At 35.6% G+C, this 18,706-nt stretch overlaps 1 protein-coding gene across 16 annotated transcripts in view; it reads right to left on the bottom strand.

The window, feature by feature from the left end:
- MAGI1 (membrane associated guanylate kinase, WW and PDZ domain containing 1) overlaps positions 1-18,706 on the bottom strand; it is a 542,794-nt gene that overhangs the window by 114,017 nt on the left and 410,071 nt on the right. For all 16 annotated transcript variants that reach the window (XM_016150212.2, XM_016150200.2, XM_016150202.2 and 13 more), the window contains one exon: positions 2,201-2,320. In XM_016150212.2, the coding sequence (XP_016005698.1) occupies positions 2,201-2,320 (120 nt within the window). The remainder of the gene's footprint in view (positions 1-2,200; positions 2,321-18,706) is intronic.

Genomic DNA, 18,706 nt, shown 5'->3' with positions numbered 1-18,706 from the left:
AGAACACTGTACAGTCAAATGCCTTAAAATTGTAATGGATTAATTTGGGGCATAAGAAAATTTCAACTCTAAAATAACTAAGCAACATTCAAGGAAAGTCAGTTTTATATGACATGATCAGATGTTTTCTGAAAAACGTTTCTCTATTGCTATATACCAGGAAGTTAGGTTAAGGCACTAAGAGGTTAGTTCTAAAACTTTTTAGTTACATCTAAAATATTCCTCTTGGGGTTTTCAGGAAAAAGTGTGGGATCCGAAAGTCCAACTGAGCTGGGTTCGGTTCTTGGCTCTAGCATTCTAGAACCAGCTGTACTACCTTGAAAAAAATGCCTAAGTGCTACTTGGCCTCAGCATCCCCATCTAAAAATGGTGATAATAGCTATGTCTATCAAAGCAATCAAATTAAATAAGAAAACAAAGAGATTCCACCTATATATCTTTTATAACATAAACACCTCAATAAAATGACCATTGTGTAAGCCACGTGCTTTTCCTTTTCAACTCAACAGTGGCTTTACACAACCACCCTCACCCTTAACCTCTCTAAAAATGCAAATGGATGTTTTCTATATTAGAGGACTCAAGCTCCCAGATGGGCATAATGACTTCAAATAAGGACTATTCTCTTTCTGCTAACCAAAGAGGATTCACATTTGCTCTGTTCTCAGTCATTCGAATTTTTAACTAGATTCACATCTATAAGACAACATGTTGAAGAAGCTCCCAGTATTCTTCCCTTTCCTTACTCACTTGTAGGACTTAATGAACCGTTCTTGCTTCAGGCATTCTCGGATCTCCTCTCATACCCCCCAATCACCAGGAAACTGAGATAATTGATAATGAGCAACACTCAAAAGAAATATCTGAGTTACAACAGAAATTTGACTAACATCTAAACACTGTCCACTGTATATTCACAATTTGGAAATGAACGGTAGATATAGAGATAATTTTCTTCCCCTTCCCCCTCCCAAAGAATACTGAATTAGAATTAGCACACCTAACACTGAAGATCAATTACTTAACTTGTAGCCACTGCCTGAGATGGGGGCTATTCTCACATCAAAGCTATAATGTTCCTAACACAATAATGGTCAACTTTGTATTTACCCTCTGTTTTTAACGCTAATCTTGAAAATGCCCCTGTGATCATCCAGTAAATACCAATTTTCAGAGTTCATAAAGATATATCATAATAACTTGACTAAGTTAATAATTTTACTCAGTTAATAATAGTATTATACTATGCTCTTCTGTCTCAAATAATAACACTCAAAAGAGCAATGAAGCTATAATATTTTTTTCAGAAAATGTAAGTTTAATTTTTTCCCACATTTGGCTTTGACCTTGCAATCTCATTTGTGGGATCTCATCTTATATTTTCACCTGTGTGAAATGATTTATGTCTATGTTATTCAGTGCTATAATGTTTTGAAATATTAAAAATATTTATCCAAAGGGAACTAGTTAAAGAAATTATGGTATGCCCATACAAAGAGATTATACAGCCACTTATAAAACAGGTGCTCTGTTACAGAATTGTGAAGACCTGTAAGATATACTATTGAATAAATGAGCAAGGTGCCAAATAGTATGCAGTACATATTACTTTTTGTGTAAAACAGGAAAGAAATAAGAACACACATATATTTGTATTTACATAAAGAACTTTCAGAACAGTAACCAGAAACTAATAATATTGGTTTTAACATTGGCAAAAGAAAAAAAAAAAAAACTGGAAATAAGGCAAGTAGAAGATAGTTATAGGAAAGATATTACTCACTGAATATTCTTAAAATATTTTGCTTTATGAACCATGTAACTGTATTATCTACTCAAAAACATATTAAAAATCAATTCATGGTAAAAATGACATTCCGTACTGATTAGGTCACATTTTGAGACTAAGCATGATTCTTCTTCTTCTAATAAAACACATGTCCTTATTAAAAAACAAAACATACGTATTTAAATTAGCAAGTTAAATCAGAAAACTCCTAGAGGAAGAAAATGAAAACTAATTTTAAAGAGCTCCACAACACCTTATTCCATATATTTTATTATTATTAAGGTGAACTGCAATCTCCTATAGTTGTTCAGATCTCACTAGTACATGAAGAATTTCTGCCGAGATGGCCCTGAGTCCTTCCAAGTGCCAAGGAAAGAGGCATCCTCATGGCTGCTACATTGATAAGCTCACCTTCATAGGTGCCAACTTCCAGAAGAGTCCCGCTCTGCTCGAGGTCCAAGAACTCCTTCACAGTCAGAAAGTTATAGTCCACGCCAGGCACTTCTCCTTCTCTCGGAGATCGGGTTGTGCCTGCAGGAGACAAAACAAATGCACAACACGCCATCAGTCAACTAAAACAGGAAGCTCCGCATCCAGGTGTAATTAAAATAACCTGTTCAGTAAGCTAGAGTACCTAAGATTCTGAGACCGATCTGCCCAGTCAGGGACCTGGTAAAGGCAACTTTTTTCTAACAGAATAACATCCTCATTTATAACGTCCAGTGCCCAGGATTCTCAAAGAGGACAAAGAGAAAACCAAGCAGAGCGAGGTAAGGCAAGGGAAGTTTTATCCTTTTACAAATGCGCTGAATGAAAAAGGTGAACTGGATTTTATACAGAAAACATTCATAATCAGCACCTTTGAGGACTCTGGTAAATACTAAAAAGTTATCCACCTTAAGCTCAGCGCCTAAGGGGCTTATATTTTCATCACAGGCCTTCAGAATCTTGTGTTCCTTAGTACATCAGGTAAGTCCCAATGTAATAAGCCTTTTGAAGAAAATGACACACACTACATAAACACTTCTCTAGAGAACTGTGACTGCCCAAGATCTGTGGCTGGATATCGCCCAGGGACTAAATAACACTGCTGCCTTCCATGTAATTAATATGTTTGGTAAAAAGAGGCTACCTATAAGTTCTGACTGCAGAGAAAGGACACTGCATTTGCTAGAAAATTCTCCCCCTTGCCTTAAGCTGGTTATTCTCTCAATGACTAATAAATAGAACAAATCCTCTTATAAAAAAATAAATATAGAGCCTCTAGAATATTTTAGTCACCCAGCTCAGGTGCTGGACTGTAGACCTATCATTTTAGCTCAATCTCAACTCAAAGCGTAGAAGCAATGTGGAAGGACGTGGTTTACACATAAACCAATAAAAGAAAATAAAGCAAGAATCAATTATGGAGTACATACTAGGAATTTATCTTAAATATTATAAAAAGCCCCTCCACCCAGAAAAAGCAAAACACATGATTTCTGCTCCTATGTTCAAGTTAGGGGGTATAACTGACATGGCTGATTCGGAAAGGCACCATCACCTATGGTGCTTTAAGGTCAATGTTTTCCTACATAATAAGCTGGGATTTTTCATCATTCTTTGGAACTTTAAAAGCAATTAAATGACCAACTGTATATATGATCCTAGTGGCTCTAATATTCCTAGCACAGTGCATTCTCTGATTACGTGCCTATGTGACCGAGCAAATCCATATACATACAGTGGATATCCAGAATTTTTGTAAGATGGAAAACTTAACAAATTTTACATATTTAACTCAAGATAAATACATTTTTAAATGAGCCCAATTTTTCTAATATCTGAAATCTGAATGTTTTAAAAATAGTTGCAAATTGTCCATAGAATGGTTATATTAAAAATGTTTGTTTATCATGCCCAGTATGCTGGGCTTTCTGGTAAAGCCTACTTGTATGGTATCTAGAAATCTGCTCTTCTGCTGTTTCCTAGTTTGTTCGCATTTCTGGCTCCCCTGGCGGACAATGACAAGTACTTTGAAGTTCCTCATAAGTTTTAAATTTACATCTCTAGTGTCAGGTACACAATAGGTAGAGTCCAGAAACACAAAGAGTATCATATTCTGTTCATAAGCAGGGGTCTGGCATGGGAATGATGGATCATGGTCTAGTTCCAGAACTTGTGGTCTTGGGCATGTTCCTTAGTTTCTGTTATTTCTCAGTTTCTTCATCTGCAAAATGGAGATCATAATAGTACTTACGCCAGAGGTTTGCTGTGTGTATCGCATGTGATAATCCTTTCAGAAGACTTAGCTCAATAACCATTAGCAGACATTATGGTTTATGTTACCGTTAGAATGAAATGAGTTAATAGAATATTACAGTTCAAATCACTTATATTATTATCATTGCACAGATCCTTATGTTCCACTTATTTGATAAATATTTACTAAGGTTCTAATATATGCCAGGCACTAATTTAGGCACTGGGGAAATACTGGTGAACAAGGCGAAGCCCCTACCTTAATGGAATTTATAGTTTACTGTGAAAGACGAAAAATAATTATGTATGTGAATAGATGTAGTATTTAATTTTAGTTGGAAATAATTCTTCTGTAGGAAACAGAGCTTAAAGGGTTAGAAAGTGTCTCAGAGCCAACATAGGTTAAAAGACTGGAGAGTGTCTTGGAGGAGGGAAGGGAGGTGGAGAGTAGAGAAGCTATTTTAGATAGGTGAGTAGGAAAAGCCTGGCTAAGGAGGTTCATCCAAATCTAGAGTCCTGCAAAGGTGATGAGAAAAGCATTGCAGGAAGGTGTTAAAGACCTAGGGCTTTGATGTGGGAATAGGCTTGGCATGTTGAGGCAAGGGCAAAAAAAAAAAAAAAAAAAAAAAGCCAGAGAAATGCAGTAGAGCAGTGGAAAAAAGGTTAGAAATGAAAGAAAGGGGCCCGGTTATGTAGGCCACAGAAAACACTTTAGATTTTATTCTAAGGATGATGAGAAGCCACTAGAGGGTTCTGAGCAGGGTGATGCCATAATTTATTTTTAAAACATCATTCGACTTTATAGATTACAGGCTATGGGCAAAATAGTAGAGGGAAGGAGGCAAGAATAGAAGCAAGAAGACCAATTAGGTGGCTATTACAGTGTCCAAGTGAGAGAAAATCAGGGCACAGGCAAGAATAGTAGGATGTCGTAAGAAGCAGATGAATTTTTATCATGAATTGTGAATATCTTAAATAGATGTAATATATGTCCACAAGGTAGACATATTAAAAGTATGTCAACTCATCGGGCCATCCTAGGTCTATATTTTTAAGACAGAACTTGCTGATGGAGTGGATGTGTAAGGAAAAGACATGAATGAAGACTGACATCTAATTTTTTGACCTGGGCAAATAGGTGGTGCCATTTTTAGAGATCAAGAAGATGGGGGAAATAATTTTTAGGGAAAAAAAATTAAGAGTCCACTTTTGGACATGTAAAGTTTGAGATGCCTATTAAACTCCTAGGTGTAGAGAACTGTGGATAGTTGAATATATAAATCTGAAGATCAGAATGAAGGTTGGTACATAAACTTGGTAATGATTAGTAAACCACTAGTATTTAAAGACAAGGGATAGAATGAGGGAATCTAGGGAGAGAGCATCTAGAAAAAAAAGGCAAGATGTTTGGGTTAAACACTAAAACCTTATAATAAGTAGAAACATGGAAAAAAAGGAAGGTCCTCAATGGAGACTAAGAGGCAGCAGTCAGCAAAGGATGAGGGTATGATATCTTGGAGCCAAGTGAAAGAGCTGTTCAGTCAGCTACTTGGAAAACAAACAGTTGACATCATATTGGGAAATTCCAGTGTAGTGCAAGAATGTAATCTCTTTGAAACTTGCTGTGAAAAGATCTGTCCTAAATATGTTCTATATGGCAACTATCAAACTTGGTCTGCATACCAAAATTCCATTAACTTAATCCATCCCCCGACTCTACCTCTCAAAAAAGATGAGAATGAATAAAATCAAACAAAAGACTTCTTGGGTTTCTAAAATCTTCCAAAACCAGACAGTGTTATTTTCCCCCTCTCTCTGTAGCCATCTTATCTTTGCCATTTCTTTCAACCATGTTTTCAGAACTAATTTGTCAGACTTTAAAGACAACAATCACCCTTGGGTCTTAATTTCCTGAAAGGATTTGCAATAATGATGACTTCAAAAATGCTACATTTTAGAGGAAAAATGAAACTAGCAGATACCATTTCCCCCTGTAAATAAATATGCTTAGATGGCCTTTGAGCTGCAGGGGAAGGGAGTAGAGGACGGGTAAGTCTCTGCCCACAAAACCTTCAGGGTTTATTACCAGACAAAACCTTTCCACTCTGCAGGCTAGCAGGAGGTTTACTCCCAGTTATCCTCTGAGCAACTCGCCTTGGTTCTCCGCCAATATGACCAGGCTCCATTCAGTGATGCGAGGAAGGAAAGGGCTGGGGAGGGGACTCCGCCTCCTCTTTTCTTCTAGCAGAATGACAGGCTGCCTGCTGGACACACGCCTGGCAGATGGCATTTCAAAGGGTTTTCAGGAGCCATCTGGGGTGGGTACAATTATTACAAACCATGCTTCTAACAAAGCCAGAAGGGTTACTTCCTGGCAGAAGAGAAATAAAACAAATTCTATCATGTTTCTCAGGAACAGCATGTTTAAATAAAAAAAAAAAAATCACCAGGCTGACATACTGGGGTTTTCTACAACCTACAACACTGCCTTCTGCTTGTCTAGCTAGAAATCGGGTCAACGATATCTTGTCATTAGCTTTAAATGAATAAACACAGTGCCCACCTCCTACTTTCAAAAAAGAAAAAAAGATTATTAGGAAAAGAATAATAGCTTCCATTTATTGGATGTTTACTTATATCTCAGGGAAGTTATTAAGTACTTAATCAAGACTACTGTATTTAATCTTTATAAGAAATGTAGAAAGATTACTATTCTACCCATTTTATTGATGAGGAAACTAAGAGTTAGAGAGTAAAGTAACCTGCCCAAGGTCACATAACTAGTAAGCTGGGCAGGGCTATAATTTGAAAGCAGACGTTCTGACTTTAGCATCCCTCGTTCTAAACCACTACTGTCCAACAGAACTTTCTGCCATGACGGTACTGTTCTATATCTGTGCTTTCTAACATGGTAGTCACAAACCACACGTGGCTCTTGATAAGTGGCTAGTGTGACTGAGGAGCTGAATTTTAAAATTTAAGAACTTTAAATAATCACTAGTGGCTAGGAACAACCGGACTGGCTATCACAGCTTGAAACCATGTTGGTATTTGAGTTCCCTGCATTGCACTGTACCCAGTACATTGCCCACAAAGTACATCTGCCCTCAAAATAATAACAAGAACCATACTTATATTAAAAGGCAGACATCTTTTGTACTTACATACAAAAACCTTCCTTCTAAAAACTTACATGCTTTGAAAAATGATCTAATCTAACTCTGCTTTGTACTAAAAACTCTATTTGGTTCTTACTGGCTGTGGTCTCTTTGAAAAAACCCTCCTTAGATATTTGTGGCAGCATGGTTTGCGGTTGAAATGAAAACACTGAGACCAAAACAAAAGCAGCCTTCCAAAACAAAATAAAACAAGACAAAAAATCAAAAACAAAACAACAACAAAAAAACTGAGTACCCATGAATACAAGAAATATTAAATGAAATACGGTATTTTCACCTTTAACATTTTTTTCACTACATGAAGAAATAGATCTATACGCAGTTACCAGAAGAATGTCTATGATGTACAGTTGAGTGATAAAACAAGTTACAAAATAAAATGCTAAATGCATTGTGTGGAAAAATACAAAAGATGGATGTTTCATGTTTTCTGAGTTAATAAACAGTTAAAAAGGGCAGAATAATACTAAACCTTTAACAGTGGTACCCTCAAGAGGGCGGGTTCAGAAATGGGAAAAGATGAAATGATTGTTTAGTTAAATACCTTTCACATTCTGAATTGTACCAGTGCATATGTAGTAGCTGTTTTAACATTTTATAAATTGAATAAAATAATTATTTAAGGAATCTTGAAAGACTTGAATCTTGGGCAGTCTACTATAGTATCTTCTGTATTAACTAAGACCTTGCAGAAGCGTGCAAAAGAATATAGGCTCTGAGTAAATCAAACAAATGATATGTTCTGAGGTTTCCCATCTCACAGAAGCCAGCATCAATGTCAACAACACTTGCTTATGGCTGTTTATAGGAACACACTACAAAAAAAGTTGAGAGAAGGTGGTATTACTTTTCTACCTGATTTTGTTTTTTAAACCTCAAACGCACTTAAACAGAGTCCTTTTTAAGTGTTAAAATATCTAAAAGATTTGCACCTGAGTAGTGAGTACTATCAACCCTTTTACCAACAGATAATTTAGCAAATTAATTTGAGCTGTGCCCTATGGAATATCTCAGTATGAATTACCAATACCCTGAAAAGTCCCCACCTTAAAGCTTGAGTGGCTGCTTGCTTCTTATACACATTTTATGGTTCAACTTTTAGCATACCCAGCTTGAGTGACCCTTGCTAAGGAAATCAGAAAGTGACCTTCCTCATCATCAAACTCCACAAACGATGGCTACAGAAAGAAAACCACATTCGGAGCTTTTTTGCTCTCTCTTCTAATTCCAATAATTATCTTGAAATATCCAGTTGAGGAAGCAAAAAAATCTTAAGAGATGAGACACTTGATATGCCATTTCCACTGCTATGTGTTTCCAACACCCTTGGGTTTCCAGGCAAGCACCTGTACAAACTGTCTCAAGGCCAGACTACTAATATAGGAATCATTAGTCTACTCAGATTAAATTGCTAATATTCAATATCGAGTGATGCTGAATTAATCTGGGAACTGCTTCTCAAAATCCAACAAGACTTCAAAAATTGTAGTAATGTTCATGTTAAGAAAAGATCATTATTTTCTATAATAAAATAGTTGTTTTCATTGCTTGAAATTGGTTAGATATCCAGAATACCCTTCTTTCTTTAGGTGATGAAGATGGAGCAGAGTGGAATGTGTTATTCCCCCAAATTCACTTATACCTAACACTTACAAATTTTTTGCAGGATCTCAGGACCAGTGGTAGTATTTATTCAATATTTTCCTTTAGAAACAAACTGCTTTAAAAAATATATATATATATATATATTCATGTAAAAAGGAAATAGTTAACTGCTACACAACTATTAGAATTTTTTTTTTAAGTCTTACACCACTAAATGCTGGCAAAAATATGGCGTAACTAGAACTCCCATATACAATTGTTGGCAAGATGCAAAATGGTATAGTCACTAGAAAAAGAATCTGAAAGTTTGCTAAAAAGTTAAATATAAATTTATCATATAACCCAACAACCACCCTCTTAGATATTTATCCCAGAGAAATAAAAATGTATTTTCACGCATAAACCTATATAATGTTTATAGTAGCTTTACGTATAATCATCCCAAACTGAGAAACAACCCAAATGTGGTATGATTAATGAATAAATGGTGAATTGGTGAATGAATAAATGAATACCACTCAGCAAAGCTACAGATGTACACAACATGGATGAGTCTCAAATACATTGTGCTAAGAGAAAGAAAAGCCAGACCCAAAAGGCTGCATACATACTCTGTGATTCCATTTAAATGATATTCTATAAAAGGTAAATTTAGAAGAGGGATGTAGAATAAACCAGTGGCTGCCAGGTGTAGGGCTGGAATTGACTACAAATGGGCAGCACGAGGGAATTGGGGGTGGGGGGGATGCAGAGCTATTCTCTGTCCTGATCACAGTGGTGGTGGATTAACTATACATTTCTCAAAATCTACAGAACTGTACGTCTCACAGGATGAATTTTCCTGCTTATAATTTTTTAAAAAGGAAACAGCATTACCTCAAATGAAAAATCAGTTTTACCCTCCCAAAAATAGTAACTAAAAATAAATACAACGAAAATAAAACAAAGCTATTTCATTATATCAAGAGCCTAAGGCTCTGAGCTGAGGTTTGCATTCTCTTATTACAAAGGGAAACTGACAAACATTCAAAAGGTGTTAGATACCTACAAATATCAAATTTAGACCTTCTTCTTAATATAATTATAGGGATTTTTAAAAATTATAGAGAAAATCAGTAGCTCACTATTGGATTAAATGTTAAAGTAGCATCTAAAACACTGACTGAAAACATCTCACATCATCCTGAAGTTGTTTTGAGAACCACTAGAACTAAGCCTCTACACTTGGAAAAACAGGACAGAGAGGTAAGTTGTGAAGTTGGAAAAATCTAGTTTCAAAGTCTAACTCCACCACTTTACTCTCCAAAGAATTTAGGTTGCTAAATGTTTTGAGTTCTTAGTTTCCTCATCTACAGGTGAAGATGTAAATCATAAAAATAAATATGAATTTTAAATAGAAATGTTTTAATGGACATAATAGAAATATCTACACCTCAAGGCTCTGGTGAGCACCAGCTCCAACACCACCTATGCAGATCGCATCACAGCGTCCAACATATCGTAAGCATCCGAAACAAACAGGGGTTGATACTCAGCTGGCTGATTTGGCTGGCTTAGAAACTGGGATGTGACTTTCAACAACACTCTTGAAAATATGCTCATGGAGAAAATCTCTATACTTATGATTTAGATACATTACATATTATGTTGTACTCATGCAAAATATCACCAAAGCCAAATCAGCATCATTTGATTCTGGCCCTCGGTTAAGGTAATCCTTCTTTACTCTGGCTAGGTGTTTACCTGCCTATGTACTATTTCAATCCTCTCTGTTTCAAAATAAAAATGGAGGGAACATACATCCTACAGATAAATGATCTTTATGTTTTCACCTTGAAGGAAAAAGTCCTGACTTTTCACTCTGATTTGTCAACGATCCTGTCCGCTTTTCACCATCCAAGAAATTCAAATCTCATAGCACACGCCATTGCAAACATTTTTCTATGAATGCACGCTTTTTTTCTTAGGGAGCCTGATCAATCACAAGGAAGGATTTAAATCTCCTTACTCCCTAAACAAAGATTTGGAAACAAAATATCCACAAATACTGACCATGGCCATATTCATTTTATGTATTCAAAACCATAATGACTTTTCTATGGTGCCTTAAATGCAGCAGCAGGCACCAAAATGTGGAGTAGAATGTGTACTTCATGTTATCTTCCTGGATTTTTCAATAAAAAGAACTCAGTCTTACTGAAGCTTCTGTATCACTAATGCTGCTGCTTAACATGAAATATCCACAGAAAACTGAGGACAGAAGACCAACAGACTTTTTCTTCTACGTTTAATACAAGTCCATCTGGCTTCTTGCTTGAATCCTTTCAAATCTTCATTCCTTGAAAAAGGTGATCTAAACTGATTTTTTATAATAGAATCAACCAGAAAACATTAAAGAAGATAGAAAGAAGAGCTAAAGACAGAGGAAACACAAGGCTAGGCCATAATATATGATTGTTGAAAGTATCTCCTCATTTAGAAATATAGAATGACAATATTAGTAATAGCCACTATTTATTGAGCACTTACTTACCATGTGCCAGGGAATTGCTATACTTAGCAATTCAAAGATAACAGTATCCTGATGCATGGCAAGAGTTAAAGGTCTTTAGAATTACCCCTCTAGTCTTCACTTTCTAATGCATGCTTGCACTTTTATTTATCCAACGACAATTTCTAAAGTGCTTACTATATATGTGCTAGATATTATGTAAGGTGATGGTGGTGAGCGAGACAGATGCAGTCCCTATACTAAGAAAGCTTAAAGTTTGTGGAGAGCATAAAATAATCACGACAACAAGTGCTATGAAGGAGAAACTAGAGAAGTCTCTGGGTGCTATCAAAGGGATCTAAAAGTGAAAAGTCCCAGAGATAAAACAAAGAAAAGTGTGTTAAAGAACATTAAAAAATTCCAATGTGACAAGAGGAAAGAGTTGGACAAGGTGGTCATGGAGCCATGGGAAGCACTGAAAGTATTCTGTGGCTCATACTTGGTGTGTGTTGGGAAAGGGGAAGGCAGAAAAAGAAACAGTGGAGAAGAGGTGAAAATCCACAATACTGACGATCTCGGGTTTGACAGCTATCGTACACAGAATGGTCACAGGAACGAATGTGCCTCAAACTTTCAGATAGTGTCACTGAGCAACACACACACACACACACACACACACACACACACACACACACACACACTAGCTGTGCTGTATTTCCAACAGAACAAAGCTGAGAAGATAAGGTCCTTGTGTTCAGAACTCAGAATGTGATTGAGCCTGTGTCCAGTCAAAATTGATACTTCGTTATAAATGGGAAAGCAACTACAAGGGACTTGTTCGATTAAAATAAAAATAAATAAACAGGACAACCTAATTCTAGGGGCACTGGAACCAAAGTTTGTAAGTTGTTGATGTGTTCTTTAATGCTCCAAACATAGAGATCTATAAATCATCAATCACTCCCTTACTTTGCAAGGAAGTCCCAATGAAGAAGGAAGGTCACACCGAGTATGATGATTAATTTCGTGTGTCAACTTGAGTTAGGTGCCCAGTTACCTGGTAAAACATTACTTCTGGGTGTCTATGAGAGTATTTCATAAAGAGATTAGCATGACGTAGATGGAGTAAAGAACACCCTTTTAGAAAGGGTGAGCATCAGCCAATCCATTGGGGGCCTAAGAGAAGACAAAGGAAGGGCGACTTTGCCCCCTGTTTGATCTGAGATATCCATTTTTTCTTGTCCAGAGACTACAGGACTCCTGGTTCTCGATCTTTCGGACTCAAGACCAGGACTTACCCTACCAGCTTTCCTGATTCTCCAATAGGTGGAGGACAGACTGAAAGCCTTCTAGGCCTCCATAACTATATGTGAGCCAATTCCTATAATCAATCAATCAATCAATCTCACTCTCACTCTATACACACACACACATATACAATTTGTCCTGTTTCTCTGAAGAACTGTGACTAATATACAGGGCAATGTCAATTGATCCTTTTGAGAAACAACATTTTGACTAACTGGGCATTCCCTCTCTCCAAACCTCACAGTCATCACAGCAAAGGTCAGAAATAGTACCCTTATCTTTCTATCCTGGATTGTAACACAGAATACTCAGTAATTATGTCTTGAATGGAATACTTCCAAGCTGCTCAACAGCAAGTGTGTAAATATAATTATTTCATGCCCGCTACAACTCACATGCTTGATACTGAAAAACCCTTTTGGGGTCCACCTTTCATGTAGGAACATTGTATGATAAAGGCACAAGAATCTAATTAATGGATCACCCTTAAAGCACTCAAAAATAAGTAAAGACTTGGCATTTCTTCCATTGTGTTCATGACTTGGAAATGTACCCTAGATATTAGAGGTGGCAAACATGGTTTTCATGATCCTAGTTCTAGCTTTTCACTCTATGACTATGATTTGGGCTGAAGAGAGAGAAGTACTGAATAGCAGAATCAAATGAGCTACCATGCTGAAGGTAGTTCAACAGAAACCATTCAAAATGCCCATATATCATTTTTTTTGAAAGTCAGTCTTCCTCTATTAGAAGAAGTTTGAACTTGTTACCTCCCCTTCAAGGAGATCTACCCAATCACTGCTGTATGAACCGCATTATGATACAAAGAAAGGTGATCTATGGAAGACTTTAGCAAGCAGATTGCTCCCAATAATGAACAAAGGCAGTGACTCAAAAGGAAGGAACTGATATAAGAAAAATCAGGTTCTAGTTTCAGCTCTAACACTAAATTAATAATGTTAGTGACCTTGAACAGTTTCTTTTTATGTACTCAATGCCCTTATTTGTAAAACAGGAAGGGTAAGCGTTGCCTTGATGATATCACAGAATGAGTATGAGTATGAGATAACAAATCAACTCCTGTGAAAGGATACAAAGTCCCTGCCAAATTTTGTTCATAATAAAAATCTGCATTTAGGCCAACATTTATACTTTAAACATGGTATCTCATGTAATTCTGTAATAACCCTCCCTATAAAGTAGGTACCATGATTAAACCCACTTCACAGTTGAGAAAAAATGCATAGAGAGATTAGGTGACTTGCCAAAAATTACCCAGCTGGTAAGAGGCAGAGCTAAGAGTTGAATTCAGAGATTTATTGACACATAGCAGTGAAAGCTCCTGTACAATGGAATAAGGGAACAAACTGGTGGAGGGAGGGGGATAGCTGATCTCCACAGCTCTTCACCTACGGGTGAGTAAATCATCACTTGTCCTCATCAAAGAAAGGAAAGGTCCATTGACAGAGTTAAACTTATGGGAGAATGTCTCTCTCACAAGATTTTTTTTTGGTCTAAAACCCAAGCTCTCAGGAACTATGTCTTACTCCTCTTAAATTAAATAATGAGGTAAATTAGGCCAGAATCCATTGAACCAGAAAGTCAACTAATAACTTGAAATGTTCTTCCTCTTTTACATGGAGGAAGAAACTTTGGCATACATAAACATGGAAACACTGCATTCATTAAAAACGAGAAAGTAAAAATTCTCAAGATGGCATTGATTCGTGTCAAACATTCAACATTCAAGAAATAAAGGACAAGAATCTCCAGCACTAGCTACACACTTATCGAAAATCAACTTCTGAGGATTATCTTCGGACATTTTTGTGCAGAAAGGAATTCTGGAAATCAGCAATGTCATATCCTAGTACTAAGGGCTATCTATGATAAACAGGGATTAGATCGGATAGATGTTCTTCATTATGACAGGTAATGCTTTTTATTTTCACTGAATTAATGACAGCAATTGTCTATATAAAAGGAATGAACTCATTCCAATGATTTCAACCAGATAATTTCAAAAGCATGTGAAAGAAAATGATTATTTTGGTTTAAAAGCTACAATTAATTAATAAAATCAAGTTTCTGCAAAGTAGATGACTTTGTAAACCCACTGTAGAATGTTTCTAATATTGACTGCTTTCTTTCTTTAGCTTAAAAAAAGTCAAGAATGACTGCAAATGGTTATGTGGTTTCTTTTGGGGGTTATGAGTATGTTCCAAAATTAGATAGTTCCAATGGTTGCCACAATTTTGGGAATATAATGAAAACACTCAATTTTACACTTTAAAAGGGGTGAATTTTATGGAATGTGTATTATATATCAATAAAGCTGTTAAAATTATACTACAGAGACACAAAGATAAATAGAAAATAGTCTCTGTCCTCAAGGATATCATAATTTTGAATAGAGGAACAGTTAAATTCTAATGAATTGTATGTGCATGGTATAATTCACTCTTCAACAATTTAATAGCTGCCACTATTAGTTCTCTTGATATATAAACCAAGGACAAGTGTGAGATCAGAAATTACCGACCATATTATGTTATTTTTCCAAAAATTGCAGGGGTCTGGAGTTCTCTCAGAAGGGCAGTATAGATAAATCACTATAAAATCTAAAATTAGACTTGGTGAGTTCAAATTTCAACTCTGATATTTACAAACTGTGCAACCATAGCAAAGTTAAAATTTTGGGGCATTGGTTCCTCATCTCTAAATTAGGAGTATTAATAATACTTGCCTCATAAGGTTGTGTAGGAATTATAAAAAGACAACACATATAAAATGCTTAGCCTGATCAGCATATGCGCTTAATAAACATTAGCTATAATGACGAAAGCATCATCACCATCAAAACCACCACATATTCTTTTTAAGGGAAATGGTTGTGAAAGAAAAGAAGCTAGCTAATGATCATTTAGTAAACTTCTAACATGGAACACAGGTTTTCTATACATAATACTGTCTAATTCAATGCTCCCAAGAGTAACTTTTTCTCTCCTACCTTCATAAAATTTTCTATCTTTAACCATCATTTCCCAAAGTTTCTCACACAGGTACACACTCCCAACCACAACTCTTTGGATTATCTTTAATAAGAAATCACAAAGTCAGCAGATTCTGTAAATACCATAATTTTAGTTGATCAATTTATTATCAAGCACTAGTATCTATCTATAAGAAAATGTTTGTTGGAATACAATGTCTGAATTTGAGGACCTCAAGTTCCCTGATTTCATGTGATCATATTATTCAATTGAAGGGATATGATATACACTTATTCAATAAATACTATTTGACTAGTTATAAAGACAAATCAATTAATATTGAGTACTAACACGATGCAATTATAGGAACAATTTAAGATGAATATACAAAAAAAGGAGTGAGTTTTGTTAATTTAATAAATACACTAGTTCTCAGTTGACTTAAGGCATGACAGTTCTTAAAGTCTTCTCAAGCATACAGCCAAATATTCATCACTATGCAGATTTCATTTTGGTTCCCATCAAGTATATATACTGCCATGCCAAAGTAAACAAAAGAGAATATTGTGTAATGTGGTATATTAAGCCTATACTGATTAAAGATATACTTTGGTACTACTTAAATGTTCCCTTGTTGGGCACTGTCTTTACAGCATTAAAACAAAACAAAACAAAACAAAAACAAAAACAAAAAACCAGTGAGAAAAGCAGAATTTCTAGGATTATATTTCAGCATAGTGTTGAAGGGTTACCGAGTGAAGAGTATATTAACTAGATATATCGTTCCATTTTTAAATATGCATTTTTTTGTTTTCACTTTGTTTTTGTTTTTAATACAAGCATTCACTCTAAAAAGGCTTTACTGGCACCAAAAACTCTAACATTCAAAAAGTGTCTTGTGAGCAAAGACAGAAACATATTTGAACATCACTTAAGGGTGGGTTGGTTCCCAGGCAATTGGATTCACTTGAGACTGCTACTAATGCTTTTCCCCCATAAATGATGACATCAGCAGATTCCCAGAAAACTGAATTACCTCCTTGACTTCTCCCCACCCCAGGGCCATCCATCTAATGTGTGCTGATTATCTCTGTAATTATAAGAAAGAATCCAAAAAAAACAAGGACTTGGAGCACTTGCAAAATGATATAGACCCAGTTGATTAACTGTTATTGCCCCCATTTCAATTAGTTCATTTCTCAATGAGTAATTATATTCTCACATTATGTAGTATTTCTCTTGCCACAACTCCAACTCATTTTATGTAATAGACTACGGTTTCTAGATAGATGAGTCCTATAAATTATTATTTTTCACTCTAGCTCTTAAGGTAAATTAGGCAGCTTTTAGAGGTAAAATTTAAAAAAAATTACTAATACTTGGCAAACATTTAGACAGCAATGAATAGAGGCCTGTGCCGATGAGATAAATTTAAAACCTGGTCTTCGTCCACACTCACGTTTTAAAAAATTATTTCATTAGACTACATGAGGTATTAAAGATATTATTTGAAAACAAATGGCCAGTTTTTAAAAAGCAAAGTCAAGTGGCAATTTTTGTTATTATAAGTTACTAATAATAATTATTATATAAAAACAAGAATTATTCTGTATTCTAATAGAAATTGACCCTTTCAAACAAGTCTTACTTCAGAAATGTCAGGTGAGTAAATACACTGTCTTCTAAGATGGCCATATCATTTTAAGCCTACAGGAATCTCATTAACCTAAGAATGCAAATTATGCCCTTGTCATCTGTCCAGATTAGACTAGATAAAATCAAATCAAGAATCAAATCAATGACTCTTTATTAGAGACAGAAATTTAAAGATCAATTAATTAAAAGGTAATGACATCTTAGTTGTAATATGAATAATCTATTCCCAAAAGGAAAAAAATTGAGTGATTTTTATTTTTGTTTTGCTTTATATATATTAATTAAATGTCCTGTCACATATTGCTTACTGGTTCTTTTTCTTCGGTTTCATCTAATTCATCATCCCTGTTGACAGTGCCTACTGATCAAGGGTAAAGAGAGAGTAGAAGAAATCTTTATTGCCTCGATTTGGCAACAGAGTATGACTGCCGTTAGCTTCCTGTCAGCAGGTGAAGACCTGGAGATGTGATAGATGATCTTGGAGCTCTTACAAGGAGTTTACACCAGATATCTGCCTCTTACCCTATTTACCTGGCAGTTACACTCTCATCTTCTGGGAAACCCACATTTTTGCCCAGAGGGGAACAAACTATCAAAGTCTTTGATAAATCCAGAAACTACCATCAATGTCCTCCACAGTCTTGACTTCTCAAAACAAAGCAAAATAAAAAGGGGGGGGGGCATTTAAACAAGCCAGCATGGAAATCCAGAAAGTTTTTCCAATCTAAATATGTAATACATGTTATATTTGAAAAGAGAAATAAGAGATTAAAGCTATTCATTTTTAAAGTTAGCGACTTCACAAAATTTTGCAGAAGAAATTTTTGTGGTAAAACAGGATATGAGACACTTAAGAGAGAAAATTGGTTTTCTAAACCCTTAAATGAATACCAACTAATGTCAATGACATTTACAACAAAATCAATGGCAACAGACAATAAAAAATGCATATAGAAGTGGCTAACTTTAAAACAAATAACACTTAAAATCTCTTATTTTTCTCTTCATATATAAAAAGTGCATACCACAGAAAATTTAGAACCTCCAAAAAGCACAAAGAAGACAAGTATCCCCAACATTCAGAAATGAACACTATCAATAGCGAAGAACCCAAAGGCCCCAGTCATCACTCAGTCCCAGGGTTGAGGTCCTAGAGTCTTCCAGTAAATTCTCAGACCTCAAAATTGTCACTAACCACTCATTACAATCCAGATTCAACAATCGTGGACCAATACTTTGCAAGGAAAAAGCACTGCTATTTTTCATAATCAAATTAGCACAGTGACCACTCATATACTTCAGGCTGCACAAATACTGAAATTGAGATCGAGGGCACAGCACAAAATTTATGGTGAAAAATAATACCGACTGATGCACAATTCAGAAATCTTAACACGGGGTTGAGGGACTAGAATTATAAAAACTCCAAAATTTATCAAAAGCA

This window comes from Rousettus aegyptiacus, unplaced genomic scaffold (assembly GCF_014176215.1).
Source record: "Rousettus aegyptiacus isolate mRouAeg1 unplaced genomic scaffold, mRouAeg1.p scaffold_m13_p_4, whole genome shotgun sequence".
In the NCBI taxonomy this organism is placed as follows: Eukaryota; Metazoa; Chordata; class Mammalia; order Chiroptera; family Pteropodidae; genus Rousettus; species Rousettus aegyptiacus.
Note: the sequence above shows the minus strand (reverse complement) of the source record. Positions and strands in the feature narration are given on the sequence as shown.